The sequence below is a fragment of the Rhincodon typus genome, chromosome 5 (genome assembly GCF_021869965.1).
Source record: "Rhincodon typus isolate 14 chromosome 5, sRhiTyp1.1, whole genome shotgun sequence".
Classification (NCBI taxonomy): domain Eukaryota; kingdom Metazoa; phylum Chordata; class Chondrichthyes; order Orectolobiformes; family Rhincodontidae; genus Rhincodon; species Rhincodon typus.
In genome coordinates this window covers 59,018,436-59,036,534 of record NC_063336.1, presented here as the reverse complement: position 1 = coordinate 59,036,534, position 18,099 = coordinate 59,018,436, and the positions used below count along the sequence as shown (strand labels likewise).

At 42.9% G+C, this 18,099-nt stretch overlaps 1 protein-coding gene across 1 annotated transcript in view; it reads right to left on the bottom strand.

Annotated features, from left to right (window-relative positions):
* nkain2 (sodium/potassium transporting ATPase interacting 2) overlaps positions 1-15,612 on the bottom strand; it is a 507,020-nt gene extending 491,408 nt beyond the window's left edge. Inside the window, exon 1 of the mRNA XM_048597243.1 lies at positions 15,463-15,612. Coding sequence (XP_048453200.1) covers positions 15,463-15,516 — 54 coding nt within the window. The 5' untranslated portion in view covers positions 15,517-15,612. The remainder of the gene's footprint in view (positions 1-15,462) is intronic.
* Between the last annotated feature and the right edge of the window lie 2,487 nt (positions 15,613-18,099).

Sequence of the window (18,099 nt, the reverse complement as noted above, 5' to 3'; positions counted from 1 at the left end):
ATATGCATACCAGATTTAAAGTCATTTGCATTTTCTCTCTCAAATCCTGTTGCCTCTTCCCACTCCCTCATCTCTTGAGTTGCCGAAGGATTTATCTTTGACCCATTCTATTTTTTGTCTACATGCTGTCCCTCAGCAAAATCATAAAGAAAAATTACTAATGTACACTGATGACACTCAGTTCTAACTCATCACCTGCTCCTTTGGCCAATTCATTCTCCCTGATGTGCCATACTACTTGTTTAGCATCCAGTACTGGAAGCAGAATTTTTTCAGACGAAATATTGTGAAGGTAAATATAGTCATCTTTGGTCCCATTCACAAAATCCCTTCCAGACTACCATTTCCAGCCCTCTCCCTGGTTATTGTCTATAGCTGAACCAGTGTTGCATTTGACCACGAGATGAGCTTCCAACCACATATCCATTTCTTCAATGAGTCTGTCTATTTCATCTCCCGTAACATTGCCTGTATCTGACCCGGCCTCAGTTCATCTACTGCTAATCTCATCAATTGTCATCTACGCTGTTGTTACTTCTAGTCTTGACAGTACCAATGCTCTCCTGGGTGCCCCTCATCCTCTACTCTAAACAAGTTTGTGCTCATCCAAATCTCTGCAGCCTTCATCCTAACTGGCACCTATCACCCCCGAGTGTTCTGATCTACACTGGTTTTTAATCCAACAATTCCTTAATTTTAAAATCCTCATGATTGGTCTTTTCCCTAGGATGGGGGAGTTCAGAACTACAGGGCACATTTTTAAGGTGAGGGGAGAAAGATTTAAAAGGGACTTTGAGGGGCAGCTTTTTCACAGAGGGTGGTTTGTATATGGAATGAACTGCCAGAGGAAGTGATACATGCAGGTACAGTTACAACGTTTAAGAGACATTTGGATAAAAATAAAACAGGTTTAAAGGGAATATAGGCCAAACGCAGGCAAGTGGGACTAGGTTCAGTTAGGGAAACTTGATCGGCATGGACAAATTGGACCCAAAGCTCTGTTCCATACTGTAGGACTCTATGATTCATCTTTATTTTGAAAATTATCGAAAACCACTTTTTTCCCACCGTTGTAGTTTTCTGTAGTCCACCAGGCACTTCAGATTGTTCTTCTAGCATCTTACACTTGCTAGATCTTAATCATTCAACTACTGATAGCTGAGCTTTCTACAGCCTTTACCTAAACTCTCAAATTCCCTCCAAAAACTTCTTCACCTCTCTGCCTGTTTCTCTACTTTTAATATTCACCAAGTTGTTGGTCCTGATATGTCCTTCTATTGCTTGATGTCAACAATTTTATTAATCACAATCGTGATGAGTGTCCGCAGACATTTTCCAAATTTGAATGTGCTTAATCATTACAAGTTTTTCTTGCTTTACCAAATCTACTCTCAAATATTGGAACAATACTTCCACTAATGTCAACAGAATATGACTGTTATTTCTAATTTGTCCGAACTTAAGAACTTTCACTAAAGTCTGAATTTCAGCATGACTGGCAGCATTATGCATCCTACACTTCGTCACTCAAAGCTGAAGCATCCACTTCTCATGCAATACCTACGGAATTGTGAACAGGTAGCTAGTAGAGATGAAAATTGACAGAAAACAGACAAATGTGCTCATGCAACAGCTTTCTGAAATTTCTAGCTGAGACACAGCAAATCCTATTAAAAAATGTGAATTCTAAATGGGATATTTATTAGCAGATGCAAAGCAATGTGCTTTAGAGCTCTGATTAATTGCGCGAACCTTTGCTATAAAGGCAACAATGAGGCCAACAGAGTTCTGTGAGTGACTGTAAATTGGATGGCATCTTCCAATAACTACTCAAATGCAATTTAATGTGGAAATCTAGACATTATCTAAGATGCTGTCCTCCTCCAAAAGCTTCCTGAAAACTCATTTCATAGGAACATATGAATTAGATGCAGAAGTACCCTTGAGCCTGCTTCATGTCAAGAATGTTCTGGATCTTACATACTTCAATCAAGTCATGCTTCACTCCTCTCAACCCCAATGAAAACAAGCCAAGTCTAGCCAGCCATTCCTCATAAGACAACATCAATCTAGTACATCTCTTGCGAACCACCTCCAGTGAATTTAAATCACTCCTTAAATAAGGAGACCAAAACTGCACACAGTGTTCTAGATGTGGTCTCACCTGCTGTACACCTGAAACAGAACATCTTTACTTTTATGTTCATTTCCTCATGTAACAAATAAAAAATCCTATTTGCTTCTTAATTATTTGCGGTACCTACAAATTAACTTTTAGTGACACATATACAAGAACGCCTAGATCCATCCATACCTTGGAATTCTACAGTTGTTCTACATTTCAGAAATACCCTGCTTTACTTATTCTGTCTGCCAAGGTGAACAACTTCACGTTTAAATAAAAAGAATTTATTTGCAATGTAAGTAAATGACGTTACTTTGACTATGAAGTACAGTTCCGCAAGTGGCACTCTTTCAAGTTAAAATATGCCTAATTTTCTTCAAGTTCTTAGTTGGAATTGACTTTGCACTTACAGCATTTGTTTTTTGAATGTAAAACATAAAAGAAAAAAAATGCTATCATGGGATTGCTGTTTTTATAGAAGCTTATGAAGCGCTATCATTCAGAGACTGAAAATATCAATTAAAACGAAAAAAGGCAACCATTTTGGTTTTGAAAAGTTTTTTGCATTGAAACTGGTAAATCATTTTATTACCTCTCCCTCATTACCCAGAAATAAATATTTTGCAGTTTGCTTAGATTTTTATGTCCCAAAAAAAATCATTCTTTTTCAACTTGCTGTTTCCAGTGAGGAAGCTTACCTGATGGTACCACACATCTGTGATTTGTTTGGCAGCTACCAATGATTTTCCACCTGACTAAATCAACAGAAAACACATGCAGTATGCCCACATTTTCAACATGCACTAATGAGGAGTCTCAATTAGAAGCCCAAATTTGTATAACTATTTCTTAAATATAATTTTCACTTTGAGAACAATATAATATAAATTTTTGTCTTTTCATGTCTGAGTCTAATTCAAGACACAGATCACATACTCCCAAATTTTATTATTGACACCTCCAGCTTTTATAGTTGAAATCCTTTTTCAGTCCAGCACCTTATTTAATGGTTTGTCATAAAATATCTAGGGACAGCTAGATACTAATTGTCATTTATTGTAACAATTACTGAACACTAGCAGTTCCAAGGACTTCTGCACATGCATGTACTCTATAGATTACCTGTCACTTGAAACTTGCCTCCACTTCCTGCCAGGTGTCCTACAGCACAAATATATGGGATTGTGCTGAAAACCTTCCTCACAAGTATTGTGAGGGCTTGTGATTTTTTTAAATAACATTTTCTTTTACATAGGAACAAAGAACTTATGAGCACTACTAGGCCATCTGGCTCTTTGAACAGTTCAACCATTCAATAATATCATGGCAGTGCTGGCTGTCATCGCAATTCGACTTTCCTGGCTGACCCTGACAAACAATTGACTCCCCTGTTGATGAAAATTCTACCTAACTCTGCTTGGTATAAATTCAATGACCCAACCTCCTCTGTTTTCTTCTGGAAGAGAATTTGACATGCAATTGACCCTCTGAGAGAAAAGTATTCTCCTCATATCAAACTTAAAATGGAGAGCTCTTATTTTTACACTAATTCCCGTCTCTCTTACGAGAGCAAACATCCTTCCAGGATTCACTCTATAAGTCCCTTAGGAACTTATATGTTTCAATAAAACCACCAATCATTTTTCTAAATTCCAATGGATACAAGCCCAACATGCTAAACCTTTATTCATAAGATTCCCAGGAATGAGTGAAGAGAATCTTCTTTGAACTGCTTCTAATGCAATGTTATGCTGTTACAAATAAGGAGACCAATATTGTATCCAGTGCTCCAGATATGTCTCACCAAAGCTTAAGCATTCTTAAATTCGATTTACCTTACAGTAAACCTCAAAATTCCATTTGCCTTTCAAATCAATTACCGATCCTGCATGCAAACTATTTGCAATTAATGTAAAACTACATTAATTATTTGTGATTCACATACACCCAAATATCTTTGTGGCACGAAGATTGGAAAAAAAAAGGAATATTGGACATTGAAGCAGGAGTATTGCATTTGGTCCTTCAAGCCTGCTCAGCCATTCAAAAAATCATGGCTGATCTGGTTGTGGTCTCATCTCCTTATTCCTATTTATCTCCCATATAACTTGATTCATACATATTTAAAGAACCAGCCTCTAGCGCCTTCTGGAAGGCCACATTCTAATGGCCATCTGAGAGGGGATAGAATTCACCAATTTTCTGTTTTAAAAGTGACCCCTCACTTTTAATCTATATCCACTAGTTTTAGTCTCCACCACAGGAGGAAATAGCCTTCTGATATCCATCCTAACCAGTCTCCACAAAATCTTATGCGATCCACCATTTCAATCTTCTCCATTTAAATAGTATACTTTTTTTTTTGTCTGTAAGTGATATATTATTAGAAGTGAAATGCCTGCATTGTGGTTTTGTGCCTTAGTCCATAAGATATATCATGTTGGAAATAGAAAAAAAAACTGGAGGTGATTTTTGTCATCCGTACAGAACAGCTCTGATTTGGATGGCATTTCTTGAAAATCAGCCTGAAACCTAATACTGGTTGTTTTATCTGAGTTTCTTTGTGTAAGTGTTTACATTCTAATGCAATTTCACTGGATCTAGGAATGATATCTCATGTAAAGAAGAAATGTGTAAACAAATTAATTTTAAATATTAATGAATTAAAAGAATTGTTGGAAAGAGAAGTAGTTTAGAAAAGCTTCTGCAGAGCATGAAAAACCATCTCAATCCATCAGTAACCTTTATTTAAGCTCATGAGAAATGCAAATAGGAAGTGGCAGCCTAGGATGAGGGACAATGATGCAGGCATGAATCTGTAGACAAGTGGCAGTGAAATCTCATGCTTGACTGTCTGTTTGCTACTACAGTCATGTGCTGCTGTGTGAGATGCTTAAAGAGAGTTTTCAGTTTCAGTCCATCGGTCAGTATTGTTGAAATCCTGAAAGAAGTGCAGCCAAGTTTTAGGCCGGAGGTAGCTTTTACTGTCCCTGTATGTGTGTAAGTTTTAATTTCAAGTAGAGGTGCAGTGTGGTTGAAGTAGTGGAGGGGAGGAGTAGGTAAGTGTTACTCTAATGCAAACATTTGTCTACAGATGATAAACAATCTATTGTAACTTTACATAATTTTAATTGTTATTAAGGATGATAGTTTGAAAATTTTAGGTGTCTCAGTCACTTCAGACAGATTTTAATACGGTCCTGAATGACACTGGCTATGGCAAGACATCTGGGAGTATCATGTGAAAAGTCCAGCATGGCTTTCCTTGACATCAGGTGCAAACAGCTGCATTTTCCAACTAAATTCAAAACATTAGGACAAGATTCTGAATAGGCATATCACTGGTGCCTAGCAAGGTTGTTTACTGCTTGTTATTGTCCTTATTAATTGTGCATCTCACCTCATTAAACGCAGCTGTGGTCCTGCTACCCACCATGAGGAAACCAGATGCTGAGAATTCCTGACATGAAAGTCAGAAAGGGTACTTGGTGACTCTAGCTCACTGCTTGTTCCTCCAAATCACCATCTTGAATACCTGGTGACAACATCTCAGGGCACACTCCAGGGCATTGGCTGTACTTGCGTGACGCATTAGCACAGGGGTTAGCACTGCTGCCTCACAGCTCCAGGACACAGGTTCAATTCCAGCCTTAGGTGCTTACCTGTACGGAGTTTGCACTTTCTCCTTGTGTCTGCATAGGTTTCCGCTGGGTGCTCAGGTTTCCTCCCATAGCCCAAAAGAAGTGCTAATCAGATGGGTTGGCTGTGGTAAATGGGAGAGGGTGGGATGCTGTTTTTTGAGAGTCAGTGCAGACTCAATGGGCCAAATGGTCTCTTTCCACACTTTAGGGATTCTACGATTCTACTCATCTCCCAATCGAAGGGTGTTGGCATCTGACACCAACCACCCTCTCAGGACCTTTGCGGCACATCTAAGATTTATTTACAGGATGTTCCGCACTTTTGTCCATACCAGCAACTAGCATTTAAATACTGCACACAGGGACAGGCACCCAGCTCAGGATTATACAAGGCTACATATAAGGATTGCACATCTACTCTCCTTGTGCTCACTCACCTTGAGCCTACCTCGATGCTTAGAATCGAGAATCGCAGAATCCCTACAGTGTGGAAACAGGCCCTTTGGCCCAACAAGTCCACACCGACCCTTGCAGCATCCCATCCAGACCCATCCCCCTATAACCCACACACCCCTGAACACTACAGGCAATTTAGCATAGCCAATCCACCTAGCCAGCACATCTTTGGACTGTGGGAGGAAACCAGAGCACCCGGAGGAAACCCACGTAGACACAGGGAGAATGTGCAAACTCCACACAGACAGTCGCCCGAGGCTGGAATCGAACCTGGGTCCCTGGCACTGTGAGGCTGCAGTGCTAACCACTGAGCCACTGTGCCGCCCCACTGTGGTGCCTCACAGCATCCTTACCTTGCTTTTTTGTGTTTCCCTATGCCTCACCTGAGCCAGAGCTACAAGGCTTACTTAGATACTAATGGTTACAGTGAATAGAGAAAGAAAAGGGAGCAGAATACAGAGTTAGATGATAAGCCATGATCATATTGAATGGCAGAGCAGGCTCAAAGGGCGAATGGCCTACTCCTTGCTCCCATTTTCTATGTTTCTGTGTTATATTACTTTAGTCTTGCCTTGCCATTTAGCGCAGACACAAAGCCAGGAATCTTGTCATGTGGTCAAAAGTCAAGGGAGACAGCCTTCAGTCAAGGGTTCTCAGCACAAGCCAAAGACAGCCTCTAATATCAGTCCAGAGCCTTGAGAATGTTCAGCCAGTCACTAAAGGCAGTCAGGACAGGATCATCTCCTTACACCGTAAGACCATAAGACATAGGAGCAGAAGTTAGGCCATTCAGCCTATCGAGTCTGCTCTGCCATTCAATCATGGCTGATAAGTTTCTCAACCCCATTCTCCAACTTTCTGCCCATAACCCTTGATCCCTTTGCCAATCAAGAACATATCTACCGCCGTCTTAAATATACTCAATGACCTGGCCTCCACAGACTTCCGTGGCAGTGAATTCCATAGATTCACCACTCACAGGCTGAAGAAGTTTCTTCTTATCCCTGTTCTAAAAGATCTTTCCCTTACTCTAAGGCTGTGCCCTTGGGTCTTAGTCTCTCCTAACAATGGAAACATCTTCCCAACATCCACACTGTCTAGGCCATTCAGTATTCTTTAAGTTTCAATTAGATAACCCCCTCATCATTCTAACTCCATCCAGTATAGACCCAGAGTCCTCAAACATTCCTTATGTGTTACGCTTTTCATTCCTGGGACCATTCTCGTGAACCTCCTCTGAACCTGCTCCAGGGCCAGTACATCTTTCCTGAGATATGGGGCCCAAAACTGCACACAATACTCCAAATGTGGCCTGACCAGAGCCTTACAGAGTCTCAGAAGTACATCCCTGTTTTTATGTTCAAGTCCTCTCAAAATAAATGCCAAAGTTGCATTTGCCTTCCTAACTACTGACTCAACCTGCAAGTTTACCTTAACAGAATCCTGGACTACAACTCCCAAATCTTTTTGCACTTGAGACTTCTGAATTTTCTCTGCATTTGGAGGGTGAAGAGCTAAGTGTCAGGCGGCCCACAACCTTTCCCAGCTCTTTCTACTCTTTGTGGGATGTTTTCTCCTGGCATGGAAGAAAAAGAGAAATTGGAAGAGATAAAACTGGGATCACAGCTATCAGTGCTGTTGGGGGAGTTGGGGCCAGGAGTGACTGGACTGAATGACTGCACAACACAACACAAAGGCCTTTCAGGAGGGTTAGGGGTTGGGATGGGTGAGAATGAGTTAGGGAACAAGATGTTTCAATGAACTGTGAGAGGGATAGAGTATGAGCTTTAGTAGGAGGTGTGTGCAGTAGCAAAGATAGAGTGAGGTAGCAGAGAGAAGATGGGCATTCCTCCAGACAGCTGTGACTGCAATGATCCGGGTGGTAACCTTTGACCAGGCTTTCAAGGACCTGTCCTGGTACTGGGAGCAAGAGTACATTTGCCTCTGCATCATCTGTCAAACATGACTTCAAGGTGCCTGTCCACAAACTTGAGCACATATTCCTCCTTACTTGTCACATCCAGGGCAGATTTCACGAACCATGCAGAGAAACTCCGGATTGACAAAGCTTGTCTAGGTGCACGAGATAGCAAGAGCTGCCGATGCTGGAATCACAGTCAATACAGTGTGGAGCTGGAGGAACACAGCAGGACAGGCAGCATCAGAGCAGCAAAAAGTTGATGTTTCAGGTTTATACCCTCCATCAGGACTGGGGAGAGGAAAGGAAGCTCAGAAATAAATAGAGGGAAGGGGTGGGGCTGGGGGAAGGTAGGTGGGATGGTGATAATGATTACAGGTAGGGTGTAGTGGAGATTGGTCAGTGGGAACAGTAGGGCAGATAAGTTGGAAAGACAACGAACAGGTTGTGTCAGGTCAAGGAGGCAGGGATAAGAGGAACAGTTGGACATGGGATGAGGCCAGGGATGCAGAGATTTTGAAACTGGCAAATTCTACATTGAGGCCATCGGGCTGTAAGCTCCTGAGCTGGAATATGAGGTGTTGTTCCTCCAGCTTGCGTGTGGAGTCATTGTGACACTGGAGGAGGTCCAGGATAGACATATCACCCAGGGAGTGGGAGTGGGAGTTAAAATGGTTAGCAACCATAAAGCTATTGTTGATTATAGCATACAGAGCGCAGATGCTCGGTCACTGGGTCTGCGCTTGGTCTCACTTATGTAGAGGAGACCACATCAGGAGCAACAGATACAGTAGACCAGGTTGGAGGACGTACAGGTGAATCCCTTTTGGATTTGGAAAGATTGTCTGGGGCCTTGGATGGAGGTGAGGGGGGAGGTGTAGGGGCAGGTGTAGCACTTCCTGCAATTGCAGGGAAAGGTACTAGGTCTCGTGGGGTTGGTCGGGAGAGTGGAGCAGACGAGGGAGTTGTGGAGCGAGCAGTCCCTATGATATGGGCGGGGAGGGAAATAACTCTTTGGTGGTTGAGTCGGATTGCAAGTGGCAGAAGTGGTGGAGGATGATGTGCTGGATGCAGAGTTTGGTAGGGTGGTATGTGAGGGCTGGGGGTCTCTGTCCTTATTTTTGTTGTGGGGGGGAGGGCAAAAGTGCAGAAAAGCAGTTGAGAGTGTTATGAATCAACAGAGGGGGGGAAGTTGCAGTCCTTGATAAGTAAGAGGATATCTGCAATGTCTTGGAGTGGAACACTCCATCTTGGGAGCGGATGCGGCAGAGGCCAAGGAATTGGGAGTAAGGGATTGCATTCTTGCAGGAGAGTGAGTGAGAGGAGGTGTCATCAAGGTAGCTATGGGAGTCAGTGAGTTTGAAATGGATGTCAGTGCTGAGACGGTTCCCATACACACACTCACTCCTGAGACAGTCTCCACCCCAACTCCCAGCTCCAGCTCTACACCTAGCCCCAGCCCCAAACCGTGCCAGGTATTCACCATCCCCCTTACCAGACCTCCCCATCACTAAGGACGAACAGTCAGTCCTCAGCAAAGGACTCACCTTCATTCCTTTGCACCCACACATCAATGAATTCTGTTCACGTTTGGATGTCGAACACTTCTTCCGCCACCTCCGTGCCTATTTCTTTGACCGGGAGTCTAACCCACCCTCTGCAGACACCTTCTCCCACCTCTAACACACCCCATCCTCCTGGACACCACCCCACAGCCTCCTTCCCTTCTTCGACCTCTTCATCTCCAACTGCCAACACAACATCAATTGCCTGAATCTCTCCACCCTTTCATTCACTCAATACTCTCTCCAACAGAACGCCCAGCCCTCTGCTCCCATCGCAACCTTACCATCAAACCCGCTCATAAGGGGGGAGGGCCCACTGGTGGTATGGCATACTGACCTCTATGTCAACTCTCTGACATCTCCTCTACCTTCCCCTTGATTATGACTCCACCCTGATCACCAAACCATCATCTCCCAGACCATCAATAACCTCATCACATCAGGAGACCTCCCATCCACAGCCTCCAACCTCATTGTTCCCCAACCCCACACCGCTCATTTCTATCTCCTTCCCAAAATCCACAAACCTGACAGACTCTGTCGACCCACTGTCTCTGCCTGCTCCTGCCCCACTGAACTCATCTCTGCTTACCCCAAATCCACTTTCCCCTCCTTTTCCAGGAAATCCCCACCTACGTTCGGGACACTACCCATGCCCTCCGTCTCTTCCAAGACTTTCAATTCCCAGCCCCCAACACCTCATCTTCACCATGGCCATCCAATCCCTGTACAGCTGTATCCCCCACACAGATGGCCTAAAAGCCCTCTGCTTCTTCCTCTCCCGCAGGCCCAACCAGTCCCCCTCCACTGACACCGTCATCTGCCTAACAGAACTTATCCTTACCCTCAACAACTTTTCCCATAACTCCTCCCACTTCCTACGAAAAAGGAGGGGAGGCTATAGGCACCTGTATGGGTCTGAGCTATGCCTCCCTCTTCGTAGGCTACGTGGAACAGTCCCTCTTCTACATTTACACTGGCACCATCCCTCACCTCTTCCTCCATTACATTGATAACTGTATTGGCGCTGCCTCAGGCTCCCTTGAGAAGCTTGAGCAGTTCTTCAACTTTACTAACACCTTTCACCCCAACCTCAGATTCACCTGGACCATCTCTGATACCTTCCTCCCCTTCCTGGACCTCTCCGTCTCCATCTCTGGTGACCGCCTCAAAACTGACATCTATTTCAAACTGACTCCCAGTTACCTTGACTACACCTCCTCTCACCCACCATCCTGCAAGAATGTGATCCCTTACTCCCAATTCTTCCGCCTCCACTGCATCTGCTCCCAAAATGGAGCGTTCCACTCCAAGACATCTCAGATGTCCTCCTACTTGAAGAACCGCAACATTCCCCCGTCTGTTGATTCTTATGCCCTCAGTCACATATCTTGCATCTCCCAGACTTCTGTCCTCAAACCCCTCCCCCCAACAAAAATAAGGACAGAGACCCCCTGGTCCTCACATACCACCCCACCAAACTCCGCATCCAGCGCATCATCCTCCGCCACATGCAAACACCAAAGAGATATTTCACTCCCCACCCCTATCTGCCTTTCGCAGGAACCGCTCACTCCGTGACTCCCTTGTCCACTTCACACTCCTAACCAACTCTACCACACCCGGCACCTTTCTCTGCAACCGCAGGAAGTGCTACACCTGCCCCTACAGTCCCCTCTCACTTTCGTCCAAGACCCCAAACAATCTTTCCAAATCTGAGAGGGATTCACCTGTACATCCTCCAACCTGGTCTACTGTATTCCTTGCTCCTGATGTGGTGTCCACTACATCAATGAGACCAAGCGCAGACTCGATGACCGATTCACAGAGCACCTGCCTTCTGTACACTATAATCAACAACAGCTTCCAGTTGCCAATCATTTTAACTCCGCCTCCCATCCCCTTCATGACGTGTCCATCCTGGGCCCCCTCCAGTGTCACAATGACATCACACGCAAACTGGAGCAACAACACCTTATATTCTGCCTTGGGAGCTTACAGCTCGATGGCCTCAAAATAGAATTCACCAATTTCAAAATCTCCCCATCCCTGGCCTCATCCCATGTCCAACCCTCCCTCTCATCCCAGTCTCCTTGACCTGACACAACCTGTCCATCTTCTTTCCCACATATCTGCCCCTCCCTTCCCACTGGCCAATCTCCACTACTCCTTGACCTGCATCCACCTACCACCATCTCACCTACCTTACCCCAGCCCCACCCCCTTCCCTCCATTTATTTCCAAGTTCCCTTCCCCCTCCCCAGTCCTGATGAAGGACTTAAACCCGAAATATCAACTTTCCTGCTCCTCTGATGCTGCCTGACCTGCTGTGTTCCTCCAGGTGCATACTGTATTGACCTGTCTAGGTACAGATTAGGCTTTAGAGATAATTCTAGCACCAGGTTCATTCTGGTATATCGCAGCAGTGGTGAGTTCTTTCAGGTACAGTGATTGATAGAAATGGGCTAGCATCAGATGTAAAGGATGCCACAGGGGTAGTATAGGCAGATATTGATGTGAGTTTGGAATGATAGTGGGAGAAAACACACAAGGACTCATAGGAAGAAACCCTGCTGACACTTTGAAAAAAAATTTAGTCCTTTGTCATATTTTGTAGCGTGCTTTAAATTTTCATATGGCAGACAGCCTAAGGACAGACATTTTACTTAGACTACCCCAATTTCTGGCAATGATATTTGGACTAGAACAATTGTACCTCAAAATTCTTCTATATTGTAAAGTTAAAAGTGAGTTTTCTTAGTTTCCAAAATAAAGAGGTGAGGTTCAAGTTCTGGTTCCTGACTTCTGTACAAACCTAAATATTTTCATAAACTATTAGAAAAGATTGAGAGCTGTGAAGTGCTCATTATCACACCAAATCTCAACCTTCAGGCTGCTTGCACAAACCTGAAGATCCCTTTTCAACTATCAGATCCTCATCCAATTTGGCAAAAGCTGATCTCAAATCAATTCATTCTGGCATGTTGAAGATGTTAATAGGTTCAGCTAATCCTCCACAAATGTCAGATTACACCTTTTCAGAATGTGAGTATATTTACTTGCAGACCAGGCCCATTCCTGAACACGCAACAATATTCTTGAAATTCTTGTTAAAAGCCTTTTACAGGGAAAGAATGAATGAAGATTCAAAAAAAGAGGCCCACAAGATAGAAGCATAAAACTAATGAAGAAGGAATAGCAAGAGACATGAACATTGGGTTAAAATCCTGGAACTCTACTCTAATGGTACTGTGGCTGTGTATCTATGCCAAGTGGAATGTAGAAGTTCAAGAAGGCAGTCCATAAAGGGCAATTTGTGATGGATAATAAATGCCAGCAAAGCCAGTGAAACCCATATCACCTAAATGAATTAAAAAAGGATTCATTGCAAACATGATCATCTGCAGAAGTAAATATACAGTATATAATACATATTACTGATTTCCACAAGTTTCAGTTTTCCTGACTGAATCATTGCTCGTGGGGCATCTGACAGATGAGTAACTTTGTAGATTTATTCTGGTGAAGATCACATTCAGCCATCTAAATGGCAGCTGAGGAGGTCATGAAAACCAGTATCAATTCCAACAGTCTCCATTTTAATTGCTCCTATTTGCTTAAGATACAAGTCAGCTCCTCGCTGCATGCTTTTCTCTCTCCTGGCAAATGCAAAAAGCTGCATGCTCCACTTCAATATATTAAAGGTACACCTACCTTGTTAGGTTTTTCAGCATCATATTTTCATATAACATTCATTGGTCAATGAGGCATATGGTCTTTGCAACTAGAACCATTTGAAATCATTGATAAAATGTTTCAACATGAAGAGATGTTCTATTCAGAAGTCATCATCTTATTATTAAGAGCCCATTTACAATCCTACACAAGTGTGTTTTTGTTGAAGCAAAATCCACAATGTGTGAAAGGCCCAAAATACCAATAAAATGGAGATCCATAGAGATTTTGTTGCTGATATCAACTACAGTATTGTCTTGGAATACCCCAAATTTTGCACATCAACCTACAGCTTGTTTGCCATTTTAGTTACAGGGTACTTCTTTTTCCCGAAAGCTTACCAGAAATTACAAAACCTCTCTCGTGAGCTAAAGTTTCAGCATTCTTACTCCAACTAATTTTTGAGATTTGTTACCATTTCTATTAGCACATAAAGTCATAATAGAAATAGCCACTGTGACTACTTGTAAAGCAGAAATCCGAATAAAATGGTCCTACTGATGAATATTAATAAGCTAAGAAATGAAACTAATTTTGTCCTAACTTTGTTTCTGCCTGATGCTATAAATATTTTACAACATTTTACTAAAACATTACAAAGTTTGATATAATAATTAAAACCTTGTGAAGGAAATATCTATAATAAGTAAGTCGTTGTCTCAATCCACAATAAGAAATAACATTGAAGAAATGTTGCAAAGTTACAACATGTTACGCGCAATAAATTTGGATAGGAACTGGCTTCGCATAACCACTTATAAAAGATTCGACAATTATACTTATAGACTCCCTTGTCGAGTCGTATTGGATTTTCATCACAGTTTTTGCTTCAATCTGGAAAAAAGTCGACTTCAGTAACTTTTATTTTGAAAACAAGGCCCAGTTAAACGACAACTTTAGTCCAGTGAATAAATTAGAGTTTAAAATAAAACTGTACTGCTGGTAGTCTTCGTAGATAGAGGATTTACATCGATTGCAACTTCGACGTATGATCCTAAATTCTTTTAATAATTATGGTCCCATTGGCAAAGAATTTACATCCTGGCAACTGCTCCATCAGACGGTATTTAATAGGCATGCTTGTTTCCTACTTTATAAACAGGGAATTTCAAGCAAGTGAATTTAAAGCACTATTAACACATTCTGATATCAGGCACATCTGACGTCTGGGAAGATAATAGATAGCACAATGTATCAACTGAAGGAAAAAGAGAAACGCAGTCTACTCGCAATTCATGGCATTATTACTTTATCCACTGGAAATGTAACAAAGCATGTCTGCTAGTCCACACCTTGCCCACTGCAGAACTAGACCACAGAACTATATAACTCTGTTGTCGGAGTTGATAGTAAATCAAAGCTACGGAAAATCACACAGCGGACGTGAACGCTTACAAGAAAACTCTTGTTCGTCTTGATCGCCTAGATACGGCTGTACCTGGATAAAGACTTAATAAATGTATAAATCGTTCGAAAACAGACACCTGTCATAGCGGCTTCCAACATGAATCTGGTCACCGGTCTACAGTCTGACCGCACTGCAACTCAACTCAGCACTTCGACAACTCCCTAAGAGTGACCGAACATTTACATCGATAAAAACACATGCATGGTGTGATAAAATAGCGGTCATGCGCCCTCAACATGTCCTCTTGAAGCTGTATATCTTGAAAGAAATCATGTTTCAGATATTTAAATTATTGAACAAATGTAAACTTTGACTGTCTATAAATCTTGAGGGTAAACACTATCACAGACAGCTGTGAAAATCATTAAACACGTGGGTTTAAGACACGCCAAATAAATGTATCAACAAAATATTCACAATAGTTCGCTGATAATCCATGCAACCAATTAAACTGGACGAAGATGTGAAAGTTTCCCGTATACAACTCGTCCAGTTGTTGGATTCTTAAGTGAGAAAAAAATAAACATCATTCGAGCACAGAGGCACGAAGTCCCCTTCGAGCATACACAATGTATTAGTATATCATAAAGAAGAAAGTTTCCGTTTGCACTTACTAGCTGCAGGCTGGAGATGAAGATGAGGGTACACCTGCCGCTGCAGCAGCCCATGGTTGGTGTTGATGTGAGGGGGAGAGGAGGGAGGGGGGGGTGTCCAACAGGGGCGCGGGCTCCGGCTCTCTGCAGCTTTCCCGCCCGCGGCGCGGCCCGGCCCGCTCCTGATTGTGATGCTCGTGAACACCTGGGCTGGCGGGCGCGCGCTCTCTACCTCCCTCCCTCCACCCGGGCTCAGCGCCGGCCACTGCACGTCACTCCCCTCCCGACCATCACCAAAGCCGGGTACCAGTCCTGTGCCAAGCAACCACAAGAGGAAGAGGAGGACTGGCCGTGCGGAGGTGGGGGTGGGAGGGCTTGTGCAAACTCTCTTTCTGTTGCGGCTGCTCTGGTGTTACCGGAACCCGTGTGCACGGTTGGGCTTCGCCTGTCGACAATTCACTTGTCAGAAGACTGGCAGCGGCTCCCCTCCTTTATCTTTGATGCTAACTGCTGGCGATGCTTATTAGGGGAATGATTTCCCAGCTCTGCTGATGCCGCGACTCGTGGGGGTGGTGGTTGTGTGTTGTGGTGGTGATTGGGTTGGGGAGGGTGTGGTGGATCTACTGATGGCGAAATGAAGAACAGACCCGGATCATAATCTCGTTTCTGCAAGCCAGTCGGTCTCGCTCTGTTGTATCTGTTCGGTGCGGGCGCTGAAATGGAGCTGGGTTTCTGCCAACAACGAGAGAGAGAGAGAGAGAGAAATAAAACCCTCTCGCTCCCGCCGCTGCTACTCGCTGCAGAGATGTAACAGGACGCGAACCTGCTCGGTTTCTCCTGCTGGATTAATCACTCTAACAACTTGTTTCCCCGTCCTCCAGTTATTTTCTCCCTTTCTTTGCTGCCACCAGAATAGAAACAGCAACAGAGATCATACAGATGGGAGACACCATACAATAACTGCTCAGATATGCCATCTGACGCTCCAGATTGGCAAAATCAGCACCGTCACCCCCTTGTTGGAAGTCAGAGACTTGCCATTGCAGCACGAATACCTCTCACAGTACGCCTATCCGTGGGCATATAATAGCATTCAATAGTTTCATCTCTCCATCAGTTTGTGTGAATTCTTCATATTTTAAATCTTAAATGTAAATATAAATACTATTCCACAATTAGAATGAACAGCAGAATGACAATGCCATTAATCGTTTCAATGAATCTAATCTTTTTAAAAAACTGTTTATTTTGTACGCTTGCAATAATATTATATCGTTACCACTTTCTTAAGATCCGTATCTCTTTACGCCATGTCTTTATGTAACATTGTCAATGTTAACGTCGAACTGTGGTTGTTGTGCCATGAACAATTAAATCTGACACCACTGAATATATTCAATATTCAGCTGGAAAGTTGTTCTTTTTCTAATGAATTACTATCGAACTTAATGCTTTCAAAGTATAACGTCGATGCTTTAAATCGATCTTATTTTACATTGGAAGGATAAAGCTAGTTTTGTCCGAATTATATTCTACCGAATAATTTCTGAGTTAAAGGAGGCAGAAAAAATGGTCTGAAATGAACTGTGAGGTGGACATCCTCTCTCCGGAGACTGGTTGACCTACTGAACGCTCCCAGCACGTTCTGCTTTTATTAGCCACCCAAAGGCAGTCGCCGCCTCGCACCGAGGGATGCATTTATTTCCACTACAGAATATTTACAAATTTCTGTTCAACGTTATACATTCTTTTCTTCAGTAAGAAAGCACAGAATATTCCGTTTCTCCCCCAAACCCAAGTATTTTCCAAGTTGTGCGCCACCGAAAATTGAAGATTAAAGGCAAATGAAAGACTATTGGTTAAACCAGAGCGCTACATTATTGTTGTATTTGTAAGTCTGTTCGACGTCAGCCTCTTCCCAATTCACACACGTCCTTCGTACTCCCGACGTAGTATAGTAATTTGCAACTGGTATCTGTCCACACAAATTCTTTCCACACCTTTAGTGTAAGTGTACGCCTGTAGTTATGATATATTTACTTATCTCCGGTGAAGCTGTCAGGCAGGAGCTGCAGGCAATTTCTGACAATCAAAGCGACCTCTTCCGGCAACTTCAATCAGGGACAATACGAGAACTTCCCAATCAGTTGCTTGGAGGCTTTGTTATATCTGCATTTAAAATCATCAAGATTACACTTGGAATAACAAAGAGTAGTTCATTTTAAGCACTGTTATATGCAGCACGAATACTGGGTTCAGTCTCACCTCCAGTTGAACTAATATGAAAACTTAAACTAATATTTAGTCAAAAATTGTGATCGGTAAATTAGGACCGTCTGTCCATGGCTGCGATACTGTCCAGTCGTGCAAAATTCTAAGAAAACGTTTTGTTTTCATTTTGTTGGAAGTCTGTGTAGTTCCTGATGAGGCATTGCTGATAACAACAATTAGGTCCGAATCGAAATATGCTAATAAACCTAATAATTGATAACCAGCTGTCACTTAAATAACAGTTCTGATTTACCATTACCGCATGGGGCAGATTTGAAAGTTCTGGTTTTGCATGTAAAAGAAAATCTGCTCTTGAATATTTCTGTACAATGCATTTCAGCATTTTTGCATTTTGTCTTGCGAAGATTGAGATAAGACACGTTTGAT